At 45.1% G+C, this 26,277-nt stretch overlaps 2 protein-coding genes and 1 pseudogene across 3 annotated transcripts in view; all 3 read right to left on the bottom strand.

The window, feature by feature from the left end:
* The window catches only part of LOC144603231 (class I histocompatibility antigen, F10 alpha chain-like), a 1,654,937-nt pseudogene that overhangs the window by 766,158 nt on the left and 862,502 nt on the right, over nucleotides 1–26,277 (bottom strand). The gene's annotated exons all lie outside the window — the stretch shown is intronic.
* LOC144603233 (nuclear factor 7, ovary-like) lies at nucleotides 837–24,101 on the bottom strand. The gene is made up of 6 exons (XM_078416432.1): nucleotides 23,668–24,101; nucleotides 17,025–17,120; nucleotides 14,370–14,600; nucleotides 10,723–10,745; nucleotides 4,017–4,135; nucleotides 837–1,567 (listed from the first exon to the last, which is right to left on the bottom strand). The coding sequence occupies exons 1-6, from the start codon at nucleotides 24,079–24,081 to the stop codon at nucleotides 1,044–1,046; spliced, it is 1,407 nt and encodes a 468-aa protein (XP_078272558.1). The 5' UTR covers nucleotides 24,082–24,101; the 3' UTR covers nucleotides 837–1,043.
* LOC144602561 (E3 ubiquitin-protein ligase TRIM39-like) overlaps nucleotides 24,465–26,277 on the bottom strand; it is a 42,402-nt gene continuing 40,589 nt past the window's right edge. The window contains exon 8 of the mRNA XM_078415690.1: nucleotides 24,465–24,617. Coding sequence (XP_078271816.1) covers nucleotides 24,465–24,617 — 153 coding nt within the window. The remainder of the gene's footprint in view (nucleotides 24,618–26,277) is intronic.

Consider the following 26,277-nt stretch of genomic DNA (forward strand, 5'->3'; position numbering starts at 1 on the left):
CTTACAACCCTGCATGTCATTGAGATCTGGTAGGAAACTGGAGCATCCATGCGGTCATGGGGAGAGTGTACAAACTCCGTACAGACAGCACCCGTAGTCAGGATTGAACTTGGCTCTCTGGCGCTGTAAAGCAGCAACTCTACCACTGCGCCACTGTGCCGCCTGTGATTCATTTGGACAAAATGTATTTAAGTTGCAGGTGATTTATTGAATTGAATGATACAGCATGGAAACAGGCCCTTCGGCCCATAGAGTTCATGCCGACTTGTGATCACCCGTTCACATACGCTTTGGAACATAGTGACCACAATATCAAACGTTCTAAAAGTCTTCTTCACATTAACTTTTTATAATTGGCTTCAAAGCCTCTTCTCACTAGCCTGTGAAGTCTCCTTCACATTATCTTCTTATAATTTGCTTAGAAACCTGTAGATTTGCTGATTTTTTATCAGCATTCCAGAATTTCGTATATATTTAAGTTGAGAAAAATAGGAATAAATGAAGATGGGTAAGCTCAGTGTTAATTGGCCAAAAAGATGGGTAGTGAGGGCAAGTTTAACGCATCAGAATGTGGTAGAGATGTTTGGCTCAGGAATTTTTGCAGATAGGGACATCGACTTACTAAAACTGTCGTTTGTTTGTTTGTTCCTGAACTACAGCCAAAACGTTACACGATAGCGTGACAATTTTAGGCCCACCTTACTCACCGTCGTCCCTTTGGTGCTAATGGAAGAAGTTTCTTTGAAATCGGTGTTATATTTTTAAAGTTATTCACATTTTAAAGTTTAAATCTATCTCCTCGGGAGGGAGGGGGAGGGGTGGGGTGGAGGGGGGAGGGGGGGAGGAGAGGGTGCTGCACCAATGCATGAGAGATTTGGGCCCCAACAGGTCCACTTGGTCTTAGATATCTAAAGATGGAGTTTACAGGTGGGGACATTGTTGGAACGACTTATCAGACTCACTGATTAACACTGATAACCCCTGGAGTAGGGCAGTTTCAAGTGTCTCCTCATAAAGGTTGACCGCGCGTTCACCAAATAAACCTATATATGCAAGTGGACTATTTGCAATGAATCAATGTTGCAGCCCGTTAAGAAGAAAGGATAGAGTTTCTCGGTGAACTTGTCCGTGAAAGTGTACAGATGTGACATGTAATCGGCATTGTACAGTGTCACCTGGCCAGCCTCATAGTTCAGGTAGACGCCCAATCTCTGGGGTTTGACTGGAACAGGGAGGGCAGTACGTGGTGAAGACATAGTGGTATATTCCTCTCCCAGACGCCACAATACCCAGGCTCCGGATTTCTGCTCCGGTGTGAACTCCGCTTTCCTCGGTACCGATGCTTTTACCACTCCCACACTCCACATAGTGTTCCTTCCGACCTCTACCTCCCAGTAGTGGCTCCCAGTGTTGAAGCCCTGAGAAGCCAGGACACCGTGCCACTGCACAAATCGCTCTGGTCTGTCAGGGACCATTTGTTTAGCACCGAGTCTGATGGCTGTCAGGTCACTGGACAGGATGAGTCTTGGATGCGCAGTGTTCGGATTCAGCTTCAGTTTGATCGGGACTGAAGAGGAGAAAAAAGTCTGCATGGTGAATTCACACGATTTGCCAATCAAACATTTTGACACATTGCTCCCCCTCTCCCCATTCGTAACAAGGACAGTGTCCCCCTTGTCCTCGCCTTCCATCCCATCAGCCATCGCATACAACATATAATCCTCCAACATTTTGCCACCTCCAACAGGATCCCACCGCTGGCCACATCTTCCCATCTCCACCCCTTTCTGCTTTCTGCAGAGACCGTTCCCTCCAAAACTCCCTGGTCAGTTCGTTCCTTCCCACCCAAACCACTCCCTCCCCAGGTACATTCCCCAGAAACTGCAGGAGATGCAACACCTGTCCCTTTACCTCTCCCCTCGACTCCATCCAAGGACCCAAACAGTCTTTCCAGGTAAGGCAGAGGTTCACCTGCACCTCTGAGGATGTAACTAGGATAATTGACAGGGGAGAGCCAGTGGATATAGTGTACCTTGACTTTCAGAAAGCCTTCAACAAGGTCCCAGGTAGGAGATTAGTGGGCAAAATTAGAGCACATGGTATTGGGGGTAGGTTACTGACATGGATAGAAAATTGGTTGGCAGACAGAAAGCAAAGTGTGGGGATAAATCGGTCCCTTGCAGAATGGCAGGCAGTGACTAGTGGGGTACCGCAAGGCTCGGTGCTGGGACCGCAGCTATTTACAATATACATTAATGACTTGGATGAAGGAATTAAAAGTACCATTAGCAAATTTGCAGATGATACAAAGCTGGGTGGCGGTGTGAACTGTGAGGAAGTTGCTATGTGGTTGCACGGTGACTTGGACAGGTTGTGTGAGTGGCCGGATGCATGGCAGATGCAGTTTAATGTGGATAAGTGTGAGGTTATCCACTCTGGTGGTAAGAATATGAAGGCAGATTACTATCTGAATGCTGTCAAGTTAGGAAAATGGGACGCACAATGAGATCTGGGTGTCCTAGTGCATCAGTCACTGAAAGGAAGCATGCAAGTACAGCAGGCAGTGAAGAAAGCCAATGGAATGTTGGCCTTCATAACAAGAGGAGTTAAGTATAGGAGCAAAGAGGTCCTTCTGCAGTTGTACAGGGCCCTAGTGAGACCGCACCTGGAGTACTGTGTGCAGTTTTGGTCTCCAAATTTGAGGAAGGATACACTTGCTATTGAGGGCGTGCAGCGTAGGTTTACTAGGTTAATTCCCAGAATGGCGGGACTGTCATATGTTGAAAGACTGGAGCGACTAGGCTTGTATACACTGGAATTTAGAAAGATGAGAGGGGATCTTATCGAAACATATAAGATTATTAAGGGGTTGGACACATTAGAGGCAGGAAACATATTCCCAATGTTGGGTGAAGTCCAGAACCAGGGGTTTAAGAATAAGGGGTAGGCCATTTAGAACGGAGATGAGGAAACCCCTTTTCAGTCAGTGAGTTGTAAATCTGTAGAATTCTCTGCCTCAGAAGGCAGTGGTGACCAATTCTCTGAATGCATTCAAGAGAGAGTTAGATAGAGCTCTTAAGGATAGCGGAGTTAGGGGGTATGGGGAGAAGGCAGGAACGGGATACTGATTGAGAATGATCAGCCATGATCACATTGAATGGTGGTGCTGGCTCGAAGGGCCGAATGGCCTCCTCCTGCACCTATTGTCTATTGCATTTTTCATGGTCATCTTAATCTAGGCCAGATATTCCAAATTATTCCAAAATTCCAAATTATGAAATTATGAAATTCCAAATTCCAAATTATGAATTGAATTTAAATGACACAGTTTCCATCGTGTGATATGAAGCTGATAGCAGCAATGCTTAAACTGATGGAAGGCAGAGATAAGGTAGACATTCACAACCTTTTTTTCCCCAGGGTGAAAATGTTGTGCACCACAGGAGGTGGCCTTAAGGTGAGAGCGATGAAGTTAAAAAAATATGTACGGGGCATGTTTTTTTAACACAGAGGATGCCTGGAGCATGTTGCTGGATGAGGTGGTGATGGCAGACACCATTGTGTCTTTTAGAGAGGTGCATGGATATGCAGAGAATGGAGGTATAGGTTTCAGGTAGGGGAGATTAGTTTATCTTGGCTTCATTGTCGGCATGGACATTGTGGGCCAAAGAGTTTGCTCCTGCACTGTACTGAACTCTTTAAACTGTGAGTTCAGGCCCCAGGATTACCAGCCGTGTTACATATCTGGTGTATCGCTACTGAACCTGTGGGCTGGCCTGGCCCAAATGTGTAGGAAGGACATGCAGGGGCTAATTTACACTGAACTTAGACACAAGAAGCTGGAGTAACTCAGTGGGTCAGGCAGCATCTCTGGATAAAAGCAATAGGTGACGTTTCAGGGCGAAACCGTTCTTCAGACTGGACCAAATGTGTCAATTTTTCCTCACACCTCTATCAAAATCTCTTCCATATTTCAAACACCATAATTCCTCGACTCTACTGGAAGATAAGTTTACCTGGATTAATTAACTTCAGCATCCGTTTCCACAGACTGAACTGAAAGGGGCCACTGAAATCATCTTGACTGAGGTCAATGGAAACTCTGGCGGGTCTTTGGAACTGCATGTTTTCACACCTGTGTTGGAAATAAAAAGTATCGCTGAGATGCAAAAGTAGAATGATACACCATATCTATGATCTCACTTTATATACTTGTCAGCACTGCCCTCAACTTCTGACTTTTCAGAGACTACTATCCAAGACTTAGGTCATAGGGAAATATGAACAACATATATAAGAAATATATAAATCAAGCTATTCTATGTGTTGATTGGGGATAGTTATTGACCAAGGAGGAATTCTCAGTTGGTTTTTATAGTATTCTGCAAGGGCTACCTCAGAAAGCAAATGGAGACCTCAACCAAAAGGCAGCACTTCTGATAGTATTGAACTCCCCGTACTGCATCCCAAATATTGGACTTTCCACTCAGCACTTAAATTCCATGCTTCATGTATCTTGTGTTTTATGTTGTATTTTGCTGGCAGACCAATTTCTCTCCTGGGATAAGTAAAGTTCTATCGTATTGTATCATATCGCATCCCTTGCACATGAGACATTGGTTTTTATTATCCATTGCTGGTAGCTTAACAGCCACCAGCTATTAACCTTCTCCATAGGTAATGGATATTCCTTCTGAACTGTGTGTGTGTTAGAGGAATTAAGTGTGAGGATATTGGAGAGGGTGTGGAAATGATGTACAATAACAGTGCTTTGGTTACATTGATTAGAAGGACTGGAGCCTCAGGGGCTTCCCAGGTAACGATTGCATGACCGAGTGAAAGACTGATTTTTTAAGCCAGGAATAATTATAGAGATATAGTCCGGAAACAAACCTGTTGGCCCACCAAGTCCATGCCAGCCATTGATCACTCGTTCACAATCGTTCCATGTTATCCCAATCTCCCATCCAGTCCTTACACCCTTGGGGCGATGAACAGAGGCCAATTAACCCTGCATCTCTGGAGTGAAGGAATGCATGGCGTTTTGGGCTGAGACCCTTCTTTAGACAATTTGCCTGAAGAAGGGTCTCAACCCGAAACGGCACCCATTCCTTCTCCCCAGAGATGCTGCCTGTCCTGCTGAGTTACTCTAGCATTTTGTGTCTATCTTCGGTTTGAACTTGCATCTGCAGTTCCTTCCTACACAAGAGAAAGTACAAGCTCTCCACAAACAGCATCCGAAGTCAGGTTCAAAACAGGTCTCTGGCGCTGCCAGGCAGCATCTTTACCAGCTGCACCATAGTGCTATCCTCAGCAATAATAAATAAGAATAAAGCAATACACCTTGCACTTTAAAGATACAGTGCGGAAAAAGGCCCTTCGGCCCACAAGTCCATGCCGCCCTCCGATCACATTAACACTATCCTACACACTTGGGATAATTTACTATTTTACCAAAGCCAATTACAAACCTGTACATCTTTGGAGTGTGGGAGGAAACCGGAGCACCTGGAGAAAACCCACATGGTCACAGGAAGAATGTACAAACTCCATACAGAAAGCACCCATAGTCAGGATCGAACATGAGTCTCTGGCGCTGTAAGGCAGCAACTCCACCGCTATACCACTGTGCCACACCAATAATGAATTTTTCATGGTATTCATTAACTAATGGATCCAAAGTATATTCCATTTGTTTGATCACAGGTAAAATTAGGGTTATTATTCAATGATTCTAAAGAACTTTAGCAAGTATATTGTGAGATGGCCATGGAAGATTACTGTTTCTGACTTGCTGAATAATTGACTTACAGACATTTCTGAAGAATGAAGCCCTTACATAAGCTGGGAGAAGAGAAGGCTGAGGAGAAATGTAATTGATTATGTGAAGTAATGAAGGGTCTGGATAAATTTGATATTGAAGGACTCTTCACATTGGAGGAATGGTAAAAGATTATATGCAACGGGTATGCAATATAGGGGAAGAGTATTAAGAACATCATAATGAAAAATGATTCTAACTTCCATACCAGACACAGCAGTAGAGTTTCTGCCTTACAGTGCCAGAGACCCGGGATCAATCCCGACTATGAGTCCTTATCTCTATAAGGTTTCTACGTTCTCCCCGTGACCTGTGTGGGTTTTCTCTGGGATCTCCAGTTTCCTCCCACACTCCGAAGACATACAGGTTCATAGTTTATTTGGCTTTGGTAAAAATGGTAAATTGTCCCTAGTGTATTGGATAGTGTACAAGGATCGCTGGTCAGTGCCGGCTTTAGGGCCTGTTTCCACACTGTATCTCTAAACTGCCAAGGAATGTCCTTTTGGACGTCCCTTGGCAGTTCTTCTGATGGACATCATTTCATTCTAAACTAAACTGCTGGCATGTTGTCCAAATCTGGAACATACGGATGCAGAATTGGTGGAGACATGTTTCACTGTAGTCTTTGAGGGAACTGGATAAACATATTCTGGAAGCAAGTTTGTAAGGCTGCAGAGAGCATGCCTTTAGGTGGAACTAGTGAAACATAGAAACAAAGAACAGTAGGTGCAGGAGTAGGCCATTCGGCCCTTCAAGCCAGCACCGCCATATATGGCTGATCATCCAAAATCATTACCACATTCCTGCATTTTCCCCATATCCCTTGATTCCATTAGCCTGAAGAGCTAAATCTAACTCTCCCTTGAGTTAGAGATTGGTAGCTAATGTCTGGTGTTGTGGGAATTACAGAGACAAGGCCTGAAGAGGATCGGAGCTGGGAACTGAATATTCAGGATTATACATCCTATCAAAAAGACAGACAGGTGGACAGATGGGGTGGGGTACCTCTGTTGGTAAAGAATGAAATTCAGTACTTTGCGAGGGGTGACATAGAATCAGAAGATGTAGAGTTAATGTAGAATTGAGAAATTGTAAGGGCAAAAATACCCTAATGGGAGTTATCTACAAGCCCCCAAACAGTAGCCTTGATATCGGGTGCAAGTTGCATCAGGGGTTAAAATTGGCATGTAACAAAGGTAATGCTACGGTGGTTATAGGAGATTTCAATATGCAGGTAGACTTGGAAAATCAGGTTGGTACTGGACCCCAGGAAAGGGAGTTTGTCGAGTACCTCCGAGATGGAATCTTTGAGCAGCTTGTACTGGAGCCTACCAGGGAGAAGGCAATTCTGGATTAGTGTTGTGCAATGAGCTGGATTTGTTAAGGGAACTCAAGTTAAATGAACCATTTGGAGGTAGTGACCATAATATGATAAGTTTTAATCTGCAATTGGAGAAGGAGAAGCTAAAATCAAAAGTGTCAGTTTTGCAGTTGAACAAAGGGGACTATGGAGGAATGAGGGAGGAGCTGGCCGAAGTTGACTGGAAAGGGTCCCTCGCAGGGATGACGGCGGAACAGCAATTTCTGGGAGTAATCCAGGAGATGCAGGATCATTTCATTCCAACGAGGAGGAAAGATTCTAAGGGGAGTAAGAGGCAACCGTGGCTGACAAGGGAAGTCACGGACAGGAGAAAACTAAAAGAGAAGACGTATAACATAGCAAAGATGAGCGGGAAGCCAGAAGATTGGGTAACTTTTAAAGAACAACAGAAGTTAACTAAAAAGCCAATACCGGGAGAAAAGATGAAGTACGAAGGTAAGCTAGCCAAGAATATAAAGGAGCATAGTAAAAGCTTCTTTAGGTATGTGAAAAGGAAAAGATTAATTAAGACAAATGTGGGTCCCTTGAAGACAGAAGCAGGTGAATTTATTATGGGGAACAAGGAAATGGCAGACGAGTTGAACAGGTACTTTGGTTCTGTCTTCACTAAGGAAGACACAAACAATCTCCCAGGTGTACTAGGGGACAGAGGATCTAGGGTGACAGGAACTGAAGGAAATTCACATTAGTCAGGAAATGGTGTTGGGTTGACTGATGGGATTGAAGGCTGATTATTCCGCAGGGCCTGAGGTGCTGCATCCCAGGGTACTCAAGGAGGTGGCTCTAGAAATTGTGGACGCATTGGTGATCATTTTCCAATGTTCTATAGATTCTGGATCAGTTCCTGTGCATTGGAGAGTAGCTAATGTTATCCCACATTTTAAGAAAGGAGGGAGAGAGAAAACAGGGAATTATACACCAGTTAGCCTGACACTGGTGGTGGGGAAGATGATCGAGTCAATTATTAAAGATGTATTAGCAGCACATTTGGATAGCAGTAACAGGATCGGTCCAAGTCAGCATTGATTTACGAAGGGGAAAGCCTGCTTGACTAATCTTCTGGAATTATTTAAGGATGTAACAAGTAAAATGGATAAGGGGGAGCCAGTGGATGTAGTGTATCTGGTTTTCAGAAAGTCATTGATAAGGTCCCACACAGGAATTTAGTGGGCAGAATTAGAGCACATGGGGGTTGGGTATTGACCTGGATAGAAAATTGGTTGGCAGACAGGAAACAAAGTGTAGGAATTAACAGATCCCTTTCAGAATGACAGGGTGTGACTAGTGGGGTGCCGCAAGGCTGGGTCCATAACTATTTACAATATATATTAATGATTTAGATGAAGGAATTAAAAGTAACATTAGCAAATTTGCAAATGACACAAAGCTGGGTGGCAGTGTGAACTGTGAAGAGGATGCTTTAAGGATGCAGGGTGACTTGGATAGGTTGGGTGAGTGGGCAGATGCATTTTAATGTGGATAAATGTGAGGTTTCCATTTTGGTGGCAAGAACAAGGCGGCAGATTATTATCTGAATGGCTTCACATTAGGAAAAGGGGAGGTGCAACGATACCTGGGTGTCCTAGTACATCAGTCACTGAAAGTAAGCATGCAGCTACCGCAGGCAGTGAAGAAAATTCTCTGCCTTAGAAGGCAGTGGAGGCCGATACACTGGATGCATTCAAAACAGAATTAGATAGAGCTCTTAGGGCTAGTGGAATCAAGGGATATGGGGAGAAGGGAGGAACGGGGTACTGATTGTGGATGATCAGCCATGATCACATTCAATGGCGGAGCTTGCTCGAAGGGCTGAATGGCCTACTCCTGCGCCTATTTTCTATCTATCGACTGTATGTTTGTTTCCATGAAAACATCCAGCGAATTGGCCTCCACTGGCTTCTGTGGCAGAGAATGCCATAGATTCACAACTCTCTGGGTGATAAAGATTTTCCTCATCTCAGTCCTAAATGGCCGACCCCATATTCTTAAACTGTGACTCCTCGTTCTGGATTCCCCCAACACCGGGAAATATTTCTCTGCATCTAGCCTGTCCAATCCTCTAAGAAATGGAAATGTTTGTATAAGATCCATTCTCATCCTTCTAAATTCCAGTGAATAGAAGCCCAGTCGACCAATTCTTTCAACATATGTCAGTCCCGCCATCCCGGGGAATTAACCTGGTGAACCTACGCTGCACTCCCTCAATAGCAATAATGTCCTTCCTCAAATTAGGAGACGAAAATTGCACACAATACTCCAGGTGCGGTCTCACCAGGACCCTGTACAACTGCAGCAGGACCTCCTTGCTCCTAAACTCAAATCCTCTCGCAAAGAAGACCAACATGCCATTAACTTCCTTCACTGCCTGCTGTACCTGCATGCTTACTTTCAGTGACTGATGTACAAGCATACCCAAGTCTCTTCCTAATCTGACACCATTCAGATAATAATTTGCCTTCCTGTTCTTGCCACCAAAGTGGATAACTTCACATTTATCCTCATTATACTACATCTGCCATGCATCTGCCCACTTATCCAACCTACCCAACTTATCCTGCAGCCTCATAACATCTTCCTCGCAGCTCACACTGCCACCCAGCTTCGTGTCATCCACAAACTTGCAGATGTTACATTTAATTCCCACATCTAAATCGTTAATATATATTGTAAATAACTGGGGTCCCAGCACCGAGCCTTGCAGCACCCCACAAGTCACTGCCTGCCATTCTGAAAAGGACCTGGTAATTCCTACTCTTTCCTTCCTGTCTGCCAAGCAGTTCTCTATCCATATCAATATCCTACCCCCAATACCACGGCCTCTAATTTTGCACACTAATCTCTTGTGTGGGAACATGCCAAAGGTTTTTTGAAAGTCGAGATGCACGATATCCACTGGCTCTCCCTTATCCAATCTACTTGTTACATCCTCAAAAAAGTATGTGCAAGCAGATAATGGTTTGTCTTAGCATCATGTATGGCGTACACATTGTGGGCTGAAATGCCTGTTCTTGTGCTGTCTGTTCTATGTATCTTACCATGTCCCCTTCCATCTACATCCCTCCTTTCATCCTCTCTTCTTATCTGACACATGTTTGTTGCCTTTTTATCTCCAGCCTGTGTCACTTATTCCACTGCCAATAAAACCCCCGCCCAAACTGTATCTACCTATCACTCACCAGGCTTTGTCCCGCCCACCACTCCTTCTCAGCTTTCTCCCTGCTACTACAATCAGTATGAAGAAGGGTCCCGACCTGAAATGTCGCCTGTCCATTTCATCTACAGATGCCGCTGAGTTCCTCCACCACCCTGTGTTTTGCTCAAGATTTCAGCATCTGCATTTCCGTGTGTCTCCTGTCTTTGTTCTGGATTTCCAGCCCCTAAAGTTTTTTGCTCCAATGAACCCAAGTATTCATTCACTTTGCCTGCAATCCGTATCCAAAAATGCAAAGGACTACAGGTGGAATGGGTTGCATTACAGAATATATAATTGTCAGCCAAATATGGACAATAATGCACTTACCGGCCAAGAATATTTTTAATATCCTGAAAGAGAGAAGATTGTTTTAGTTTTACTTTTTAATTGTAGAGATACAGCAGAGAAACAGGCCCTTCGACCCACTGAGCCCACACCGACCAGCGATCCCCGCACATTGACACTATCCTGCACATACTGGTGACCAATTACATTTAAACCATGCCAATTATCCACAAAATTGTGCGGCTTTGGAGTGTGTGCGGAAACCGAAGATCTCTGAGAAAACCCACGGAGGTCATGGGGAAAACGTACAAACTCTGTACAGACAGTACGCGTCGTCAGGATCAAACCCAGGTCCCTGGTGCTGTGAGGCAGCAACTTTATCGCTGAACCACCAATAAAAGGGTGGGCCTTTTATTACAACATTGCATTACAAAGATCTGTCAGAAACTTAAACAATGGTAAAAATGCATTTCCAATATTATTGTGTAAAAACTGCAATTTGACTTTACAATGTCACAAGATTTGGACATTGGTTTCAATACCGAACTCATAGTTCGAAATTCTCGGTGGAGGGCATGTCGATAAAATAGCAGCATTTAAGTGGCTTTTAGATAGGCACGCGGATATGCAGGGCATGGAGGGATATGGATCATGTGCAGGCTGAAGAGATTAGTTTAACTTGGAATCATATTCAGCTGTGAGATTGTGGGTTGAAAGGTCGGTTCCTGTGCTATGTTCCAAGTTCTATGGTCTATCAACAGAAAAAACTGTTAAAATTGAAGCTCACAGACCTATGAGGAAATGATTCTTTGGTGCAATAAACCTCTATTATTTCACGGTGCGACTATTTGGAAGTCCTGATGCATCCAATTTGCCACATCACTTGTTGATTTCCCTGTTCCTTTTAACACACCAGGGTCTTAGTCGCCACTGATAGACACAAAAGACGTACTCCAAAGACGTACAGGTATGTAGGTTAATTGGCTGGGTAAATGTAAAAATTGTCCCTAGTGGGTGTAGGAGAGTGTTAATGTACGGGGATCACTGGGCGGCACGGACTTGGAGGGCCGAAAAGGCCTGTTTCCGGCTGTATATATATGATATGATATGATAAAATGCTGGAGTATCTCAGTGGGACAGGCTGCATTTCTGGAGAGAAGGAATGGGTGATGTTTCGGGTTGAGACCCTTCTTCAGATTGAGAGTCAGGGGAGGGGGAGATACAGAGATAAGAAAGTATAAGGTGTGAGAACGAGACATCAAAGGGGGTGGAGATCAATGAAAATGTAGAATAGATCGTTGTTAGCGAGGAGAAGGTAACAACAAACCAAACAGAGATAAAATGTAATCAGGGACAGTCAGACTGGTTGGAGTACTGGGAAGGGGGAGGGATGGAGTGAGAGGGAAAGCAAGGGTTACTTGAAGTTAGAGAAGTCAAACTATCTCCGGTTTAAACTAGCATCTGCAGTTCCTTCCAACTCTTAGTTGCCATTCTTCCTTCAGCATTCTGGTGCTAAAGTTCCACACTCACAGAGCAGCACAGCACAATACTGGAGCAGGCCCTTTGGCCCACAATGCCTGTTCCAAACATGATGCCAAGATAAACTAATCTCATCTGCCTGCACGTGACCATGACGTGCCTGTCTAAAAGCCCATAAACACCAGTATTGGTCCTGCACCCACCACCATCACCCCTGGCCCTGCATTCCAGGCACCAACCACCCTCGCTCGCCTGCCCCACACATCTCCATTATATTTTGTCTCCTCACCATCAAGCTATGCCCACTGATCTTTCATATTTCCACCATGAGAAAGGGTTCTGACCGTCTACACTGTGGCTCTCTTAATTTGATCTACTTCCATCAGTCCGGAGAAAACACCGACAGTCCAGAGAAAACTATCCAAGTTTGTCCATCCTCGTCTGATACTAATTCCCTGTAATCCAGGCATCATTCTGGTCAACATCTAGTGCATTCTCTCCAAGGCCTCTACAGACTTCTTATATTGGGGTGTCCAGAACTGCACACAATACTCCAAATGAGGTCTAACCAAAGTGCTAAAAATCTGCATTGTGTCTTCCTGACACTTATACTCAATGCCCAACTAGTCTTTTCCTTTTCACTGGCTTGCAGAACTTGAGTCTAACATGATTCTGTGTGCTGATCGTGTCTATAAGCTTGTGATGGTGCAAGAGGCAAGATTTTCACTGCATCTGTCCCTCACTGTATTCATATGACAATAAGCTCAACTTGACTTAACCAGTTCTCCCTTAAAACTCACCTGGGCCCCACTCCCCATGCTTCCTTGAAACTTGCCTCGTTCTGCTTCCAGTGCTCTGTTTAAATGTACCTGGTTAACTGGAATAGAACTGGAAAAATCTGGAGTAACTCAGTGGGCCAGGCAGCATCTCTGGATGAAAGGAATAGGTTTGGGGTCGAGACCCTTCTTCAGACTGAGAGTCAGGGGAAACGAAAATGAGAGATATAGAAGGTACATAGAAGAAATGAATGAAAGATATGCAAAAAACGATGATCGAGGAAAGGTGTAACTCACAATGGTCCATTGTTGCCTGTGGGGTAGGTGATAACGAGTTAACTGGAATGTTTATTGTTATTCTACATATCATCTGTAAACACTGATTTAAAACAGTGCAAAACACAAAGTGCCTGAGGAATTCATCAGATCATGCAGCATCTGTCGAGGGGGAAAGGAAACATGATGAATTGGGTCAGAACCTCCTCTAGAGTGATTCAGACCTCATTAGTGTACATAGTGCTGTTATAACTCAGCAGGTGAAGCAGCACGTTTGATGGTGCCGTTATATCAGCAGGTGAAGCAGCATGTTCAATGGTGCTGTTATAACAGCAGGTGAAGCAGCATGTTTGATGGTGCCGTTATATCAGCAGGTGAAGCAGCATGTTCAATGGTGCTGTTATAACAGCAGGTGAAGCAGCATGTTTGATGGTGCTGTTATAACAGCAGGTCCAGCAGCATGTTTGATGGTGCTGTTATAACAGCAGGTGAAGCAGCATGTTTGATGGTGCTGTTATAACACCAGGTGAAGCAGCATGTTTGATGGTGCTGTTATATCAGCAGGTGAAGCAGCATGTTCAATGGTGCTTGACTTGCTGAGCTATTCACGAAATTTGTATCCTCTTGTGGAAACCAGCATCAGCAATTTCTTGTTTCTACATTAATTAAGTGTGTTGGAGTATTAATGAATATGATCCAAGAGTCTGGAAAAGCTGCGATATTGGTTTAGAGTTTAGAGATACAGCCCGGAAACAGGCCCTTCTGACCACTGGGTCTGTGCCGACCAGCGATCCTCGCACATTAACACTATCCTACACACACTTGGGACAATTTACATCTCTACGAAGCCAATTAACCTACAAACCTGCACGTCTTTGGAGTGTGGGAGGAAACCAAAGTTCTCGGAGAACATCCATGCGGTCACAGGGAGAATGTACAAACTCCATACAGCCAGCACCCGTGGTCGGGATCGAACCTGGGTCTCTGGCGCTGTAAGTGCTGTAAGGCAACTATACCGCTGTGCCACCGTACCACCCATTCTGGGACTGGTGCTGCCAAAGTTCTGAATGTGGACTGATGGAGTTCTCTACTGTACATTGGGTTTTAGAATCTGAATGGTAATGGCATCATGTTTCCCATGTAAACAATAGACAATACCTGCATAAACTCTGCATCTTCCAGACTCAGTTTTTCTTGCATGTCCAAGATTGCTTTCTTAAGTGATGCATGCTGTTCGGAGATTTTCTTTAGATTTTCATCTTTTTGTTGCAATATGGCATTTTCCTTTTGCTCCAGTATTGTTTTCAGCTTTTTCTCTTCCTGGTGCAGAAACTGGTGCAGTTCTTCGAACTTAGATTCAATGTTCTTCTGCAGAGCCGCAGATTCTTTCTGATGGAATAAACAACAGGTGGATTTACCCAGTGCAAGGTGAGAAGTTCATGGGTCGTGGAGCACAGAACAGGAAACAATACAGCATTGGAACAGGCTCTTTGTTCCACCATGCCACAGCTGAACATTATGCTAGGTTATAACTGAAAACACACACCTCCAGATTCAGGGACAGTTTCTTCCAGCTGTTTCCACGCAACTGAACCATCCTCTCACGAACTAGAGACCGATTCTGACCAACCATCTACCTGATTGGAGACCTTTGAACTATGTTTAATCGGACTTTACCTTTCTTTTTATATTAGAGATACAGCGTTGAAACTGGGCCTTTGGCCCACCAAGTCTGTGGTGACCAGTGATCCCCCATACACTAGCTCTATCCAACACACTGGGGACAAATTACAGAGGCCATTTAACCTATAAACCTGCACATCTTTGGAATGTGGGAGGAAACATCTTTAAGGTGAAAGGAGCAAGTTTAAGGGAGATATGCAGTGCAAGTATTTGTATTTACACAAAGGGTGGTGAGTGCTTGGAATGTGCTGTTGTAAAGGGGGGGTGGAGGGGGGTGGTTGAGGCAGATACATTAGAATCATTTTAGAGGCTTTTGGACAGGCAAGTGAATGGTGGGATATGGATAATGTGCAGGCAGATAAGAGTTGGTCCTGTCATTATGTTTGGCAGACATTGTGGGCCAAAGGGCTTGTCCCATGTTCTGGGATGGTGATGACTTGACACTGTGGTGCAGATTCAATCTCCTTGTTTACAGTAGGCTGTGTTGAAAAGGTTCATTAACTTGACATCATTAAAAGGAGTTGTATTATATGGGAAGTGAATAAGGTTCTGAGTGGAGTTGTTGACAGGATATATTGTAGGAAGGAACTGCAGATGCTAGTTTAAACCGAAGATAGACACAAAACATATGTTATTATCTCTGTATCACCCTCTCCCCTGATTCAGTCTGAAAAAGGGTCTCGACCCAAAACGTCACCCATTCCTTCAGACAGAGATGCTGCCTGTCCCACTGTGTTACTCCAGCATTTTGTGTCTGTCTTGTTGACAGGATACTTTCTCTGGTTGGGACAATCTAGAGCAGGAGGTGTAGATTCGCCCAACAGCTTTACCTACTGAGGAAGGGAATGAAGAAAGAAATCTGAGGAATGAGCCTGAAGAAATGTCCTGATCTGAAATGTCACCTATTCATTTTGTCCGCTGATGCTGCCTGATTCCCAGAGCTCCTCCAGCACTTTGTGTTTTGTTCAAGATTCCAGTATCTGCAGTTCCTTTTATCTCGAAGGGAAAGGGAATGATTTTTGTTTGCTCAAAGGTTTGTGAGCCTCTGGAACTCTTCAGACTGGAGAGATGTCATAGATGAATTGATGTAATAAAGAGAAGTCAAAAGTTATGACTAGAAAGGTGGACAGGCTTGATGGAGCACATGGAGACACAAGGAAATGCAGATACTGGAATTTTGTGCAAAGTACAAAGTGCTGTAGGAAATATACATCGCATGGGATCCAAGGAAAGAAAGCTGAATGGATAGAAAACTGGCTTCATGGAAGGAAGGAGAGGATGATCGTGGAAGGTTGCTTTTCGGACTGGAGGCCTGTGACTAATGGTGTGCCATGGGGTTCGGTGGTGGTCCCATTGCTGTTTGTCATTTATAGCAAAGATGTGGATGAGAACATACATGCAGAAGGGAAAGAATTAATAGGAACCCGAGGGGTTACTTTTTTACACAACGGGTGATAGGTGTATGGAACGAGTTGCCTGAGGTAGTAGCTGAGGCAGGTACCCTTGCAACGTTTAAGAAACATTTAGACAGGTACACGGATCAGGTAGGTTTAGAAGGATATGAGCCAAACACAGGCTGGTGAGACTAGTGTAGATGGGACATGTTGTCCCGTGTGGGCAAGTTGGGCTGAAGGGCCTGTTTCTACGCTATATGACTCTATGAACTGATGGGTTCAGGAGCATCTGTGAAAGGAATGGACAAGCAGCCCAAAACATTGCTTATCCAATCCCTGCAGAGATGCTGCCTGACCTCACCCACTGCATTACTCCAGCACTTTGTGTTTTGATGGAGCACTTGTCTGATTCCTGCTCCCTTCCCTACGCTTCTCATGCTGTGTAGTTGGAGAAAACATCGGGCCTTTCAATGAAGGCACAAGAAACTCAGGATGCTGGAACCGTGAGCAAATGATCATTGTGATCTTTGGCGTGGAATCAGAGGAAACAAAATATTACAACAGATCAAATATATAATGGTGTGAAATGCACGGAAATTAAATATTTACCTGGTGCTAGATTGAGTCAATATCTCACATGCATGACATTGGACCGCCACACTAGTTTTTACATTAACTGTTTCGTTTCCCATCTCAACTGTGCTTTGGTGTGGGACCTTTAAACGACCCTTCGTACCTTCAGTTTATTTACATCTTCTTCTTCTTCATCCTGACTTTCACAGCAATCAAGCAATTGTTCACTGAGGGACTCTATTTCTTTCCGTAGCATTCCCTGGAACAGAGAAACGCGCAAAAAAAGTCACACAGGTCTCCTGAAAAAGACGACATTTTTAAAGTCTGTTGTCAATGATCTGGAAGATCAACCCCAATTATAGTCTGGCTCAGCTGGCAGAGCAGCCTCACAGCTCCAGCCTTCTAGTTTCAACCTGGTCCACCATGTTTGTCCATGAGGCGTTCTCCTTGTGTGGATTACACCCATTTGTTTGTAATTTTTTCCATGTTCCATAAAACAGGTAATCCGGCATGTTTCCAGTAACTGTAACCAATTTCTACAGATGCACCCTAGAAAGCATCGTATTAGAATGTATCACAGCTTGGTTTGGCACCTACTCTGCCCAAAACTGCAAGAAATTGCAGAGAGTTGTGATATCGCCCAGTCCATCATTCAAACCAGCCTCCCCCTCATCGACTCCATCGACACCACACTTCCTCAGGAATGCAACAAACATGATCAAGGACAACTTCCTCCCCAGTCATTCTCTCTTCTAGCCTGTTACATCAGTCAGAAGATCCAAAATCTTGAAAGTGTGTATGACTTTCAGGAATACCTTCTCTCCTGCTATTATAAATCTATATAGAAATCATATATAAATCAGACTATTTATCAGACTCTTATAAGCTGTTGGTATGGTCCCGATCACCCAATCTATATTCTTGCAACGTTTGCATTTTTAGAAAATCTGCACTTTCTCTCTAGTGTAGCACTATACTCAACATTCTTTATTTTTCTCTTTGCACGACCTGGTAGACCTGTCTATGGTTTGATTGGACTCATAAATGGTATGACTTGCTTGGATAGCAGGCTGAGCAAATATTTTTCTGTACACTTGAGAATACAAAACCAATACCAAAGGTAATTGTGTTCTGTTTGGTAGTTTAGGATGACACAGTAAATTGCCCCGAGCATACAGGTGAGCGATTGAATCTGGGTAAAGTTGATGGGAAAGTGGAAGGAATAGATTACAGGGAAAATTATTGGGAAGTAAGGTCGCTCTTTATGCTGGCATAGACAGTGGGCTGAAATAGCCTTCACCTATATCATCAGGATAAACAGAATTGGAATTTGGTAGTGGTATAGGTTCATTATTGTTATGTGTACTGAGATGCAATGAAAAACTTTTGTCTGTGTTCTATGCAAAGAAATCAGGTAATACTATACATGAATACAATCAAACAAGAAACAAGTATAACAGTAAGAGCGAAGAGAAAATACCAGAGTGCAGAATATAGTTCCCAGCAATGGAGCATAACAGTTCCATAGAAAAAGTCCAATGTCCGCAATGAGTTAAGTTGGAGAATTGGGACTGTACTCTGGCTTCAGATAGGATCTTTCAGAAGTATGGTAAATATGACCATAACATTCATAGCAAGAGGATTTGAGTATAGGAGCAGGGAGGTTCTGCTGCAGTTGTACAGGGCCTTGGTGAGACCGCACCTGGAGTTTTGTGCACAGTTTTGGTCTCCTAATCTGAGGAAAGACATTCTAGCCTTAGAGGGAGTACAGAGAAGGTTCACCAGATTGATCCCTGAGATGGCAGGACTTTCATATGAAGAAAGACTGGATAAACTAGGCTTATACTCGCTGGAATTTAGAAGACTGAGTGGGGATCTTATTGAAACATATAAAGTTCTTAAGGGGTTGGAGCGGCTAGATGCGGGGAGATTGTTCCCGATGTTCGGGAAGTCCAGAACCAGGGGTCACAGCTTAAGGATAAGGGGTAAATCTTTTAGGACCGAGATGAGAAAACATTTCTTCCCACAGAGAGTCTGTGAAATTCTCTGCCACAGAAGGTAGTTGAGGCCAGTTCATTGGCTATATTTAAGAGGGAGTTAGATGTGGCCCTTGTGGCTGAAGGGATCAGGGGGTACGGAGAGAAGGCAGGTACAGGTTACTGAGCTGGATGATCAGGCTCGAAGGGCCGAATGGCCTACTCCTGCACCTATTTTCTATGTTTCTATGACAGGGGAAGAAGCTATTCCCTGGTCTCGCTTTATGGACTTTCAAGCTTCTGGATCTTCCGCTTGATGGGAACGGGGAGAAGAGGGAATGACCATGGTGGAAAAGGTCCTAGATTTTGTTGGCTGTTCTCCCGTGGCAACGCAGATGGAGTGTCATAGTCATAGAATCTTGCAGCGTGGAAACAGGCAGCTCGGCCCAATTTGCCCTCACCAGCACTAGTCGTACCTGCTTGCGTTTGGCCCATACCCCTCTTATCTAAACCTGTCTTATCCATGTACCTGTCTAAATGTTTCTTAAACATTGCAATAGTACCTGGATCAACGATGTCCTCTGGCAGCTCATTTCATACACCTACCACACATTATGTGAAAAAGTTCCTTATTAAATCGTTCTCCCTCACTTTAAACCTATGTCCTCTGGTTCTCGATACTCCTACTCTGGTTAAGACACTCTGTGCATCTACCTGATCTATTCCTCTCATGATTTTGTACACTTCTATAAGATCACCCCTCATCCTCCTGCGCTCTGTGGAAAAGAGTCCTGGCCTGCTCAGCCTCTCCCTAAAGCTGAGGCCCTCGAGTCCTGCCAACATCTTCATAAATCTCTGCACCCTTTCCAACAGTGTATGATGGGGAATGTGGCCTGTGTGATGGCCTGGGTGGCATCCACAACTCTCTGCAATTTCTCGCTGCGTCAGGCAGAGCTATTCCCAAACCAAGCAACGATGCATCCCGAAAGCCTAATTTCTTCAGTGCATCTGTAGAGGTTAGTAAGAGCCGTTGGAGACATGCTGGATTCCTGAGGAAGCACAGGCATTGGTGTGCTTTTTTGGCTGTAGCTGCAATGCATCTGGTCAAGGACAGAATTTCCATTCATAATTGGAGTAACAATTAAAAAATGGGTGAACAGAGATGGAAGGGATAATCTAAGAATGTCAGAAATTGGAACAGATTTTGTTAACATGGCTCCCTGTGTCCTTCACCTGACGACCACCCACTTCCCTTCCCCATTCTCATGGTCCTCGTCTCTCTTAGGGGCAAATTCTCTCTTGAACGTATTTAACGACCTTTACTCCACCACTCTCTGCAGTAGACTATTCCAAAGATTCACCATCCTCCGTGGAGAAGTTTCTCCTCTTCCCCATCTAAATGAGGAACTGCTCATTCTTGAATAATGACCCTGTTTTTAGATTCCCCACAAGGGAAATCATGTTCTCAACATCTGTCTTGCAAATCCCCCTCATAACCTTCCATGTTTCAACAAGGTCACATCTCATTCTTCGAAGCAGCAATGAATACAGACCAAACCTACCCAACCATTACTTATAGGGCAAACACGTAATGTGAGCAATCAAACAATATGCACTATCTGGGCTGTCTCCAATGCAAGTTATCTTCTCCTTGAAGGGCCTGTTTCCCTGTTGTATCTCTAAACTAAACTAAACTGCAGATGTTAAAATCTTGAGTAAAACACTGCTGGAGGAACTCCGCGGGTCAGGCAGCATCTGGGGAAAGAACTAACAGATGGATTTTCAGGTTGGGTCTGAAGAAGGGTTCAGAATGTTGTCTCGATGGGTGAGTATTATGTATAAGGAGTGGTTGTTTTCCCCAGAATGCCAGCAGGTGAAGGGAGATCCCATAGACGTTTATAAAATTATCAAAGGCATAGGATAGGGTGGACAATCTGAACATTTTCACCACAAAAGGTAGGAAATGTCAAAGACTACAGGCATAACTTTAGGTGAGAGGTGCAAACTTTAAAGGAGATGTGCACGGCAAATATGAAAGTGGCTTTTAGGAGACACACATTAATATATGGGGAATGACATGGATCACATGCAGGATGAGATTTGTGGATGTAACCCTGTCCGTCACACAGACCACACTCCCCACCAATGACTCCATCTATACTTCAAGCTGCCTCGGAAGAACAGCCAAATTAATTAAGGACCTTTCCAAGCCTGGTCATTCCTTCTGCTTCCTGGTCCTGTCAAGCAGAAGATTCAGAAGCTTGCAAGAGAGCAAGTTCAGAGTCAGAAACACCTTCTTCCCCTCTTATTGCACTTCTGAATGGTCCTTTCAAAATCGAGGCAACAGACCTGATTTTCTATCATACCTTATTGCAGGCTTTGGATTTTTTCTGTGGAACTGTTGCATTGTTCAGTTTAATTTAGTTTAGTTATACAGTGCAGAAACAGGCCCTTCGGCCCATCAAGTCCGCACTGATCGGCGATCCCTGTACATCAGCACTATCCTACACACGAGGGACAATTTACAATTTTTACTGAAGCCAAACTAACCAACAACCCTGTACATCTTTGCCTTGTGGGAGAATGTACAAACTCATTACAGACAGCACCCATAGTCAGGATTGAATCTGGGTCTCTGGCGCTGTAAGGAAGCAACTCTACCGGTGTGCCACCATTGCCACCCCTGATTGTAAAGCTGAGAAATGATATTCTGCACTCTGGCATCTTTCTCTTTGCTCTGGATTTTCCTCTTGTGTTTGGCTTGATTCTATTCTTTTATAGCATTATCTGATTTGATTAAATAAGCACGAAACAAAAGCTTCTCACCGTACCTTGGTACGTGTGTCAATAATAAACCTGAACCAGAGAAGATTAGTTATACAGCGTCATGGTCAGCATAGATATTGTGGGTCAAAATGCTTGTTCCTGTGCTCTATTTTTGTATGGGCGGCACGGTAGCGCAGCGGTAGAGTTGCTGCTTTACAGCGAATGCAGCGCCGGAGACACAGGTTCGATCCTGACTACGGGTGCTGCACTGTAAGGAGTTTGTACGTTCTCCCCGTGACCTGCGTGGGTTTTCTCCGAGATCTTCGGTTTCCTCCCAAAGACGTACAGGTATGTAGGTTAATTGGCTGGGTAAATGTAAAAATTGTCCCTAGTGGGTGTAGGATAGTGTTAATGTACGGGGATCACTGGGCGGCACGGACTTGGAGGGCCGAAAAGGCCTGTTTCCGGCTGTAGATATATGATATGATATGATGATATGTTCTATGAAACTGTGAGGATCAGTTCTTGCCCTGTGCTTTTCTGTCTATATACTAAAACTCTCGTTTGTTTGTTTGTTCCTGAGTTACAGCCAAAACGGGACACGATAGCACGACAATTTTAGGCCCACCTTACTCACCGTCGTTCCTTTGGTGCTAATGGAAGAAGTTTCATTGAAATCGGTGCTATATTTTTAAAGTTATTCACATTTTAAAGTTTAAATCTATTTCCTAGGGAGAGAGAGGGGGAGGTGGAGGGAGGGAGGGGGAGGATAAAGGGTTCAGGGGGATGGATTGGGGGGAATGGGAAGAAGAGGGGGAAGGGGGAATGGGGAGAGGGGTAGGCGGGAGGAGAGGGTGCTGCATCAATGCAGGAGAGGTTTGGGTCCAACGGGTTCACTTGGTCAAGTATTCTAACGTTGTGGGCTGAATGGCCTGCTCTAGTGCTGCGCCGTTCTATGTCCAACGACACTGTGGGCTGAAAGGTCTGCTCCTGTGCTGTACTTTCCTATACTAAGACACAAAGTGCTGGAGTAACTCAGCGTGTCGGGCAGCATCTCTGGAGAACATGAATAGGAGACCGAATCAGGAACATCGCAGTAGATTAGGTTCGGGGAGGTGCATGTGAACCTCTCTCTCGCTTGGAAAGTCTGTTTGGGTCGCTGGAAGGAGTAACCTTTTGATATTCAATGACATAATGGGCTGCAGGGCCTATTTCTGTGCTATATTTTTCTACATTCTATGACTCTGTGGGCTGAAGTGACAAGTCCTCTGCCATACCTTTCAATGTTCTACGGCACAGTGGGCCACACGGCCTAATTCTGTGCTGTTGTGTATTCTATGACTGTGGGCCGAATGGCCTGTTCCTGTGCTGCACTATTCTTTATTCTCTGACAGAGTGGGCCGAATGGCCTGTTCCTGTGCTGACTAAGCTTTATTCTCTGAAAGAGTGGGCCGAATTAACTGTTTCTGTGCTGTACTTTTCCATATTCTATGACACTGTGGGCCGAAGGGCCTGTTCCTGTGCTGTACCTTTCTATGATCTATGACACTGTGGGCCGAAGGGCGTGTTCCTGTGCTGTACTTTTCTATGATCTCTGACACTGTGGGCCGAAGGGCCTGTTTCTGTGCTGTATTGTTCTATGTTCTCTGACAGTGGGCGGAAGGGCCTGTCTGTGCTGTACTTTTCTACCTTCTATGGCATTGTGGGCCGAAGGGTCTGTTTCTGTCCTGCTCTGTGTGGTGGGTGAGGACTGGGTGGACAGAGAGGCCTGTTCCTGTCCTGTTCTGTGTGGTGGGTGAGGACTGGGTGAACAGAGAGGCCTGTTCCCGTCCTGTGCTACTCTCTCTCTGTTCTGTGTGGTGGGTGAGGACTGGGTGGACAGAGAGGCCTGTTCCTGTCCTGTCCTGTGCTACTCTCTCTCTGTTCTGTGTGGTGGGTGAGGAGGTGGACAGAGAGGCCTGTTCTGTGGTGCTCTCTGTTCTGTGTGGTGGGTGGGTGAGGACTGGGTGAACAGAGAGGCCTGTTCCCGTCCTGTGACAGTTCACTGTGAGCGCGGTGTCTCACCTTATGGAGTCCAGCGGCCTCGCCAAGCGGGCTGGTGGAGTGGCCGTGGTGATGGCGAGACGTGGCACACACCACACAGATCGGCCTCTGGTCATCGCTGCAGTAAACCTTCAGCCTCTCGTCGTGCTCCTGGCAGCGGAGCTCCGTCTGAACCACCGCCTCGACCACTCTGAGCTTCATTACATTCTCCACGATGTTGGACACGAACCGGTTGTGTCTGAGCGTCTTGTCGGGCAGCAGCGCCCGGCACTGTGGACAAGTGGCCGGCCCTCGCTCCGACTGCCAGTGCCGGACGATGCAGGTCCGGCAGAAATTGTGGCCGCAGTCTATGGTTACAGGCTGGACAAAGAACTCCAAGCAGATGGGGCAAAGCGCCTCATCTTTCATGGACTGTAGCACGTCTATACTCGCCATCGCTGCTGCCCTCTCCGGGTCCCGGACACTTAGTTGCACTTCCGCGCTGCTGCAAAGTCGGCGATTTCCGGGTACGTTTCTTTGCACAAATCTGCAGATTTCAAACATAGACACAACAACGCAGGAGTAACTCAGTGGGTCAGGCAGCCTCTTCCTCTTCTCCCGTGGTGTTGCCCGACCCGCTGATTTACTCTAGCATTTTGTGTCGACCGTCGGTGTAAACCCGCATCTGCAGTTACTTCCTAAACATTTTGTCAACAGATTTCAAGATTCAGTTATTTTTTTGTCCTGAAGCGGAACAACGAGATTCTTACTTGGCAGCAGCAGCACAACAGATTATATAAACAGTACTCGCTAGACCCCATTGTACAGAACAAAAAGCTTCAATTGAAAATAGCCTGAATATAGTACAAAACAAAAACAACAAGGCCTGAAGTCCTGAGTGCAGCCACGGCAGCGGGTAGATCAGATTTCTGTTTACATTCGTCGTGTCGATCAATCGCCTCGTGTTTGTTGGGAAGCAGCTTCTCCTGAACCTGGACGTTTGCAGTTTTCAGACACCCATAATTAACTTCTTCCGATGGCAGGAGGGAAATAAGAGCGTAGCCAGGGTGGTGTGGGTGCTCGATGATGCTGGCTGCCTTTTTGAGGCAGAATCACCTTCCATGGCAGGGAGGGGGACTGGGACTGGGCAGTGTCTGACACTTTTTGTAATCTCCTTCATTCCCGGGCGTTCGAGTTGCCGAACCAGGCCGTGATGCAACTGGTCAATATGCTCGCTACTGTGCACGTGTAGACATTCAAGAGTATTTGTCCATGTACCGAATCACCTCTATTTGGGGAAAAAAATCCCTGAAGGGGAAAAATAAACCACTTAAAATGTAGTGCGAGTGTTTGCTGGAGTCGAGGCAAGTTGGGGAGAATACAATGAGATTCGTGTAAAGGATTGGTATAGATTCAGTAAATCACTGGAGACACAAGCTGGAGTGAAATACAAAGTGCTGGAGGAACTCAGGCAGATGTTTTGGGTCGGGATCTTTCTTCCGACATTACTGTTGGGGGGGGGGGGAGAAAGCTGAACTAAGAGAGAGGTGGGGACAGGGCAAGGCCTGGCAAGTGATAGGTGGATACAGGTGAGTGGGGATAGATTGGCAGATGGGTGGACAAAGGCAAGAGATAAAAAGTAGACAAAAGGGTGTCAGGGAAAATGAGTGAAATGTAAAGCCAGAGAGGATGGAAGGGGAGAGGGGGAAATGTGGGTCAGGATGGTGGAAGCAATGGATGCACACTGGGAGTGGGGTCACTGGAAATTGAGGGGGCATGGGGGGCGGGAGGGTACTTAAAACTGGAGAATTTAATGTTCATATTGTTGGGTTTTAAGCTATCAAAATGGAATATGAGGAGCTACTCCTCCAGTTTGCAAATTGCCCCACTCTGGCAATGGAGGAGACCCCAGATGGAAAGGTCAGTTTTGGATTGAAGACAGACACAAAATGCTGGAGTAACTCATCGGGTCAGGTGGCATCTCTGGAGAAAAGGAATAGATGATGTTTCGGGTCGAGGTCAGGTTTGGAATGGGAAGGGGAGTTAAAATGGTTAGTGACAGGGAGATCCAGAAGGCTTTGATGGACCGAGTGCAAGTGTTCAATGAAGGAGTTGTATCATTGTGTGTGTGTATGTGAATCTGTGTTTGCATTGTTCCATCAATACCCAGTGCACATTAAGGCCAGACTCCCCTTGGGCCTCGAGAGATTCGGGACAGATAGGCTGCTCGGCCCACTGAACTTTACAAAAGCCCAGCACGCAGATGAAAGCAGTGACATTTCCTTGAGATTTAAAGAGATTCAGCATGTCACCAAATACTCTGACAAACCTATACAAAACTCAAAATGTGGAGTAACTCAGCAGGTCAGGCAGCACCTGTGGAGGAAAGAGAGAGGTGATGTTTTGGATCGGGACTCTTCATCATTCCCAACCCGAAGCATCATCCATCTATCCACTCGATCTACATATGCTGCCTGACCCACTAGGCTACTCCAGCACTGTGTGTTTTTCTCCAGGGTCCGGTAAATTTAGTTCCTTGTATCAAAACGTATATATATGCACTGTAGAAATTCTCCTCAGTGCAGTTCCGTTCAGTTCACCGAGGTACAGTGAATCAGGATACAAAAGATTGCATCGTGGCCTGGTCCGGCA

This window comes from Rhinoraja longicauda, chromosome 19 (genome assembly GCF_053455715.1).
Source record: "Rhinoraja longicauda isolate Sanriku21f chromosome 19, sRhiLon1.1, whole genome shotgun sequence".
Classification (NCBI taxonomy): Eukaryota; Metazoa; Chordata; class Chondrichthyes; order Rajiformes; family Arhynchobatidae; genus Rhinoraja; species Rhinoraja longicauda.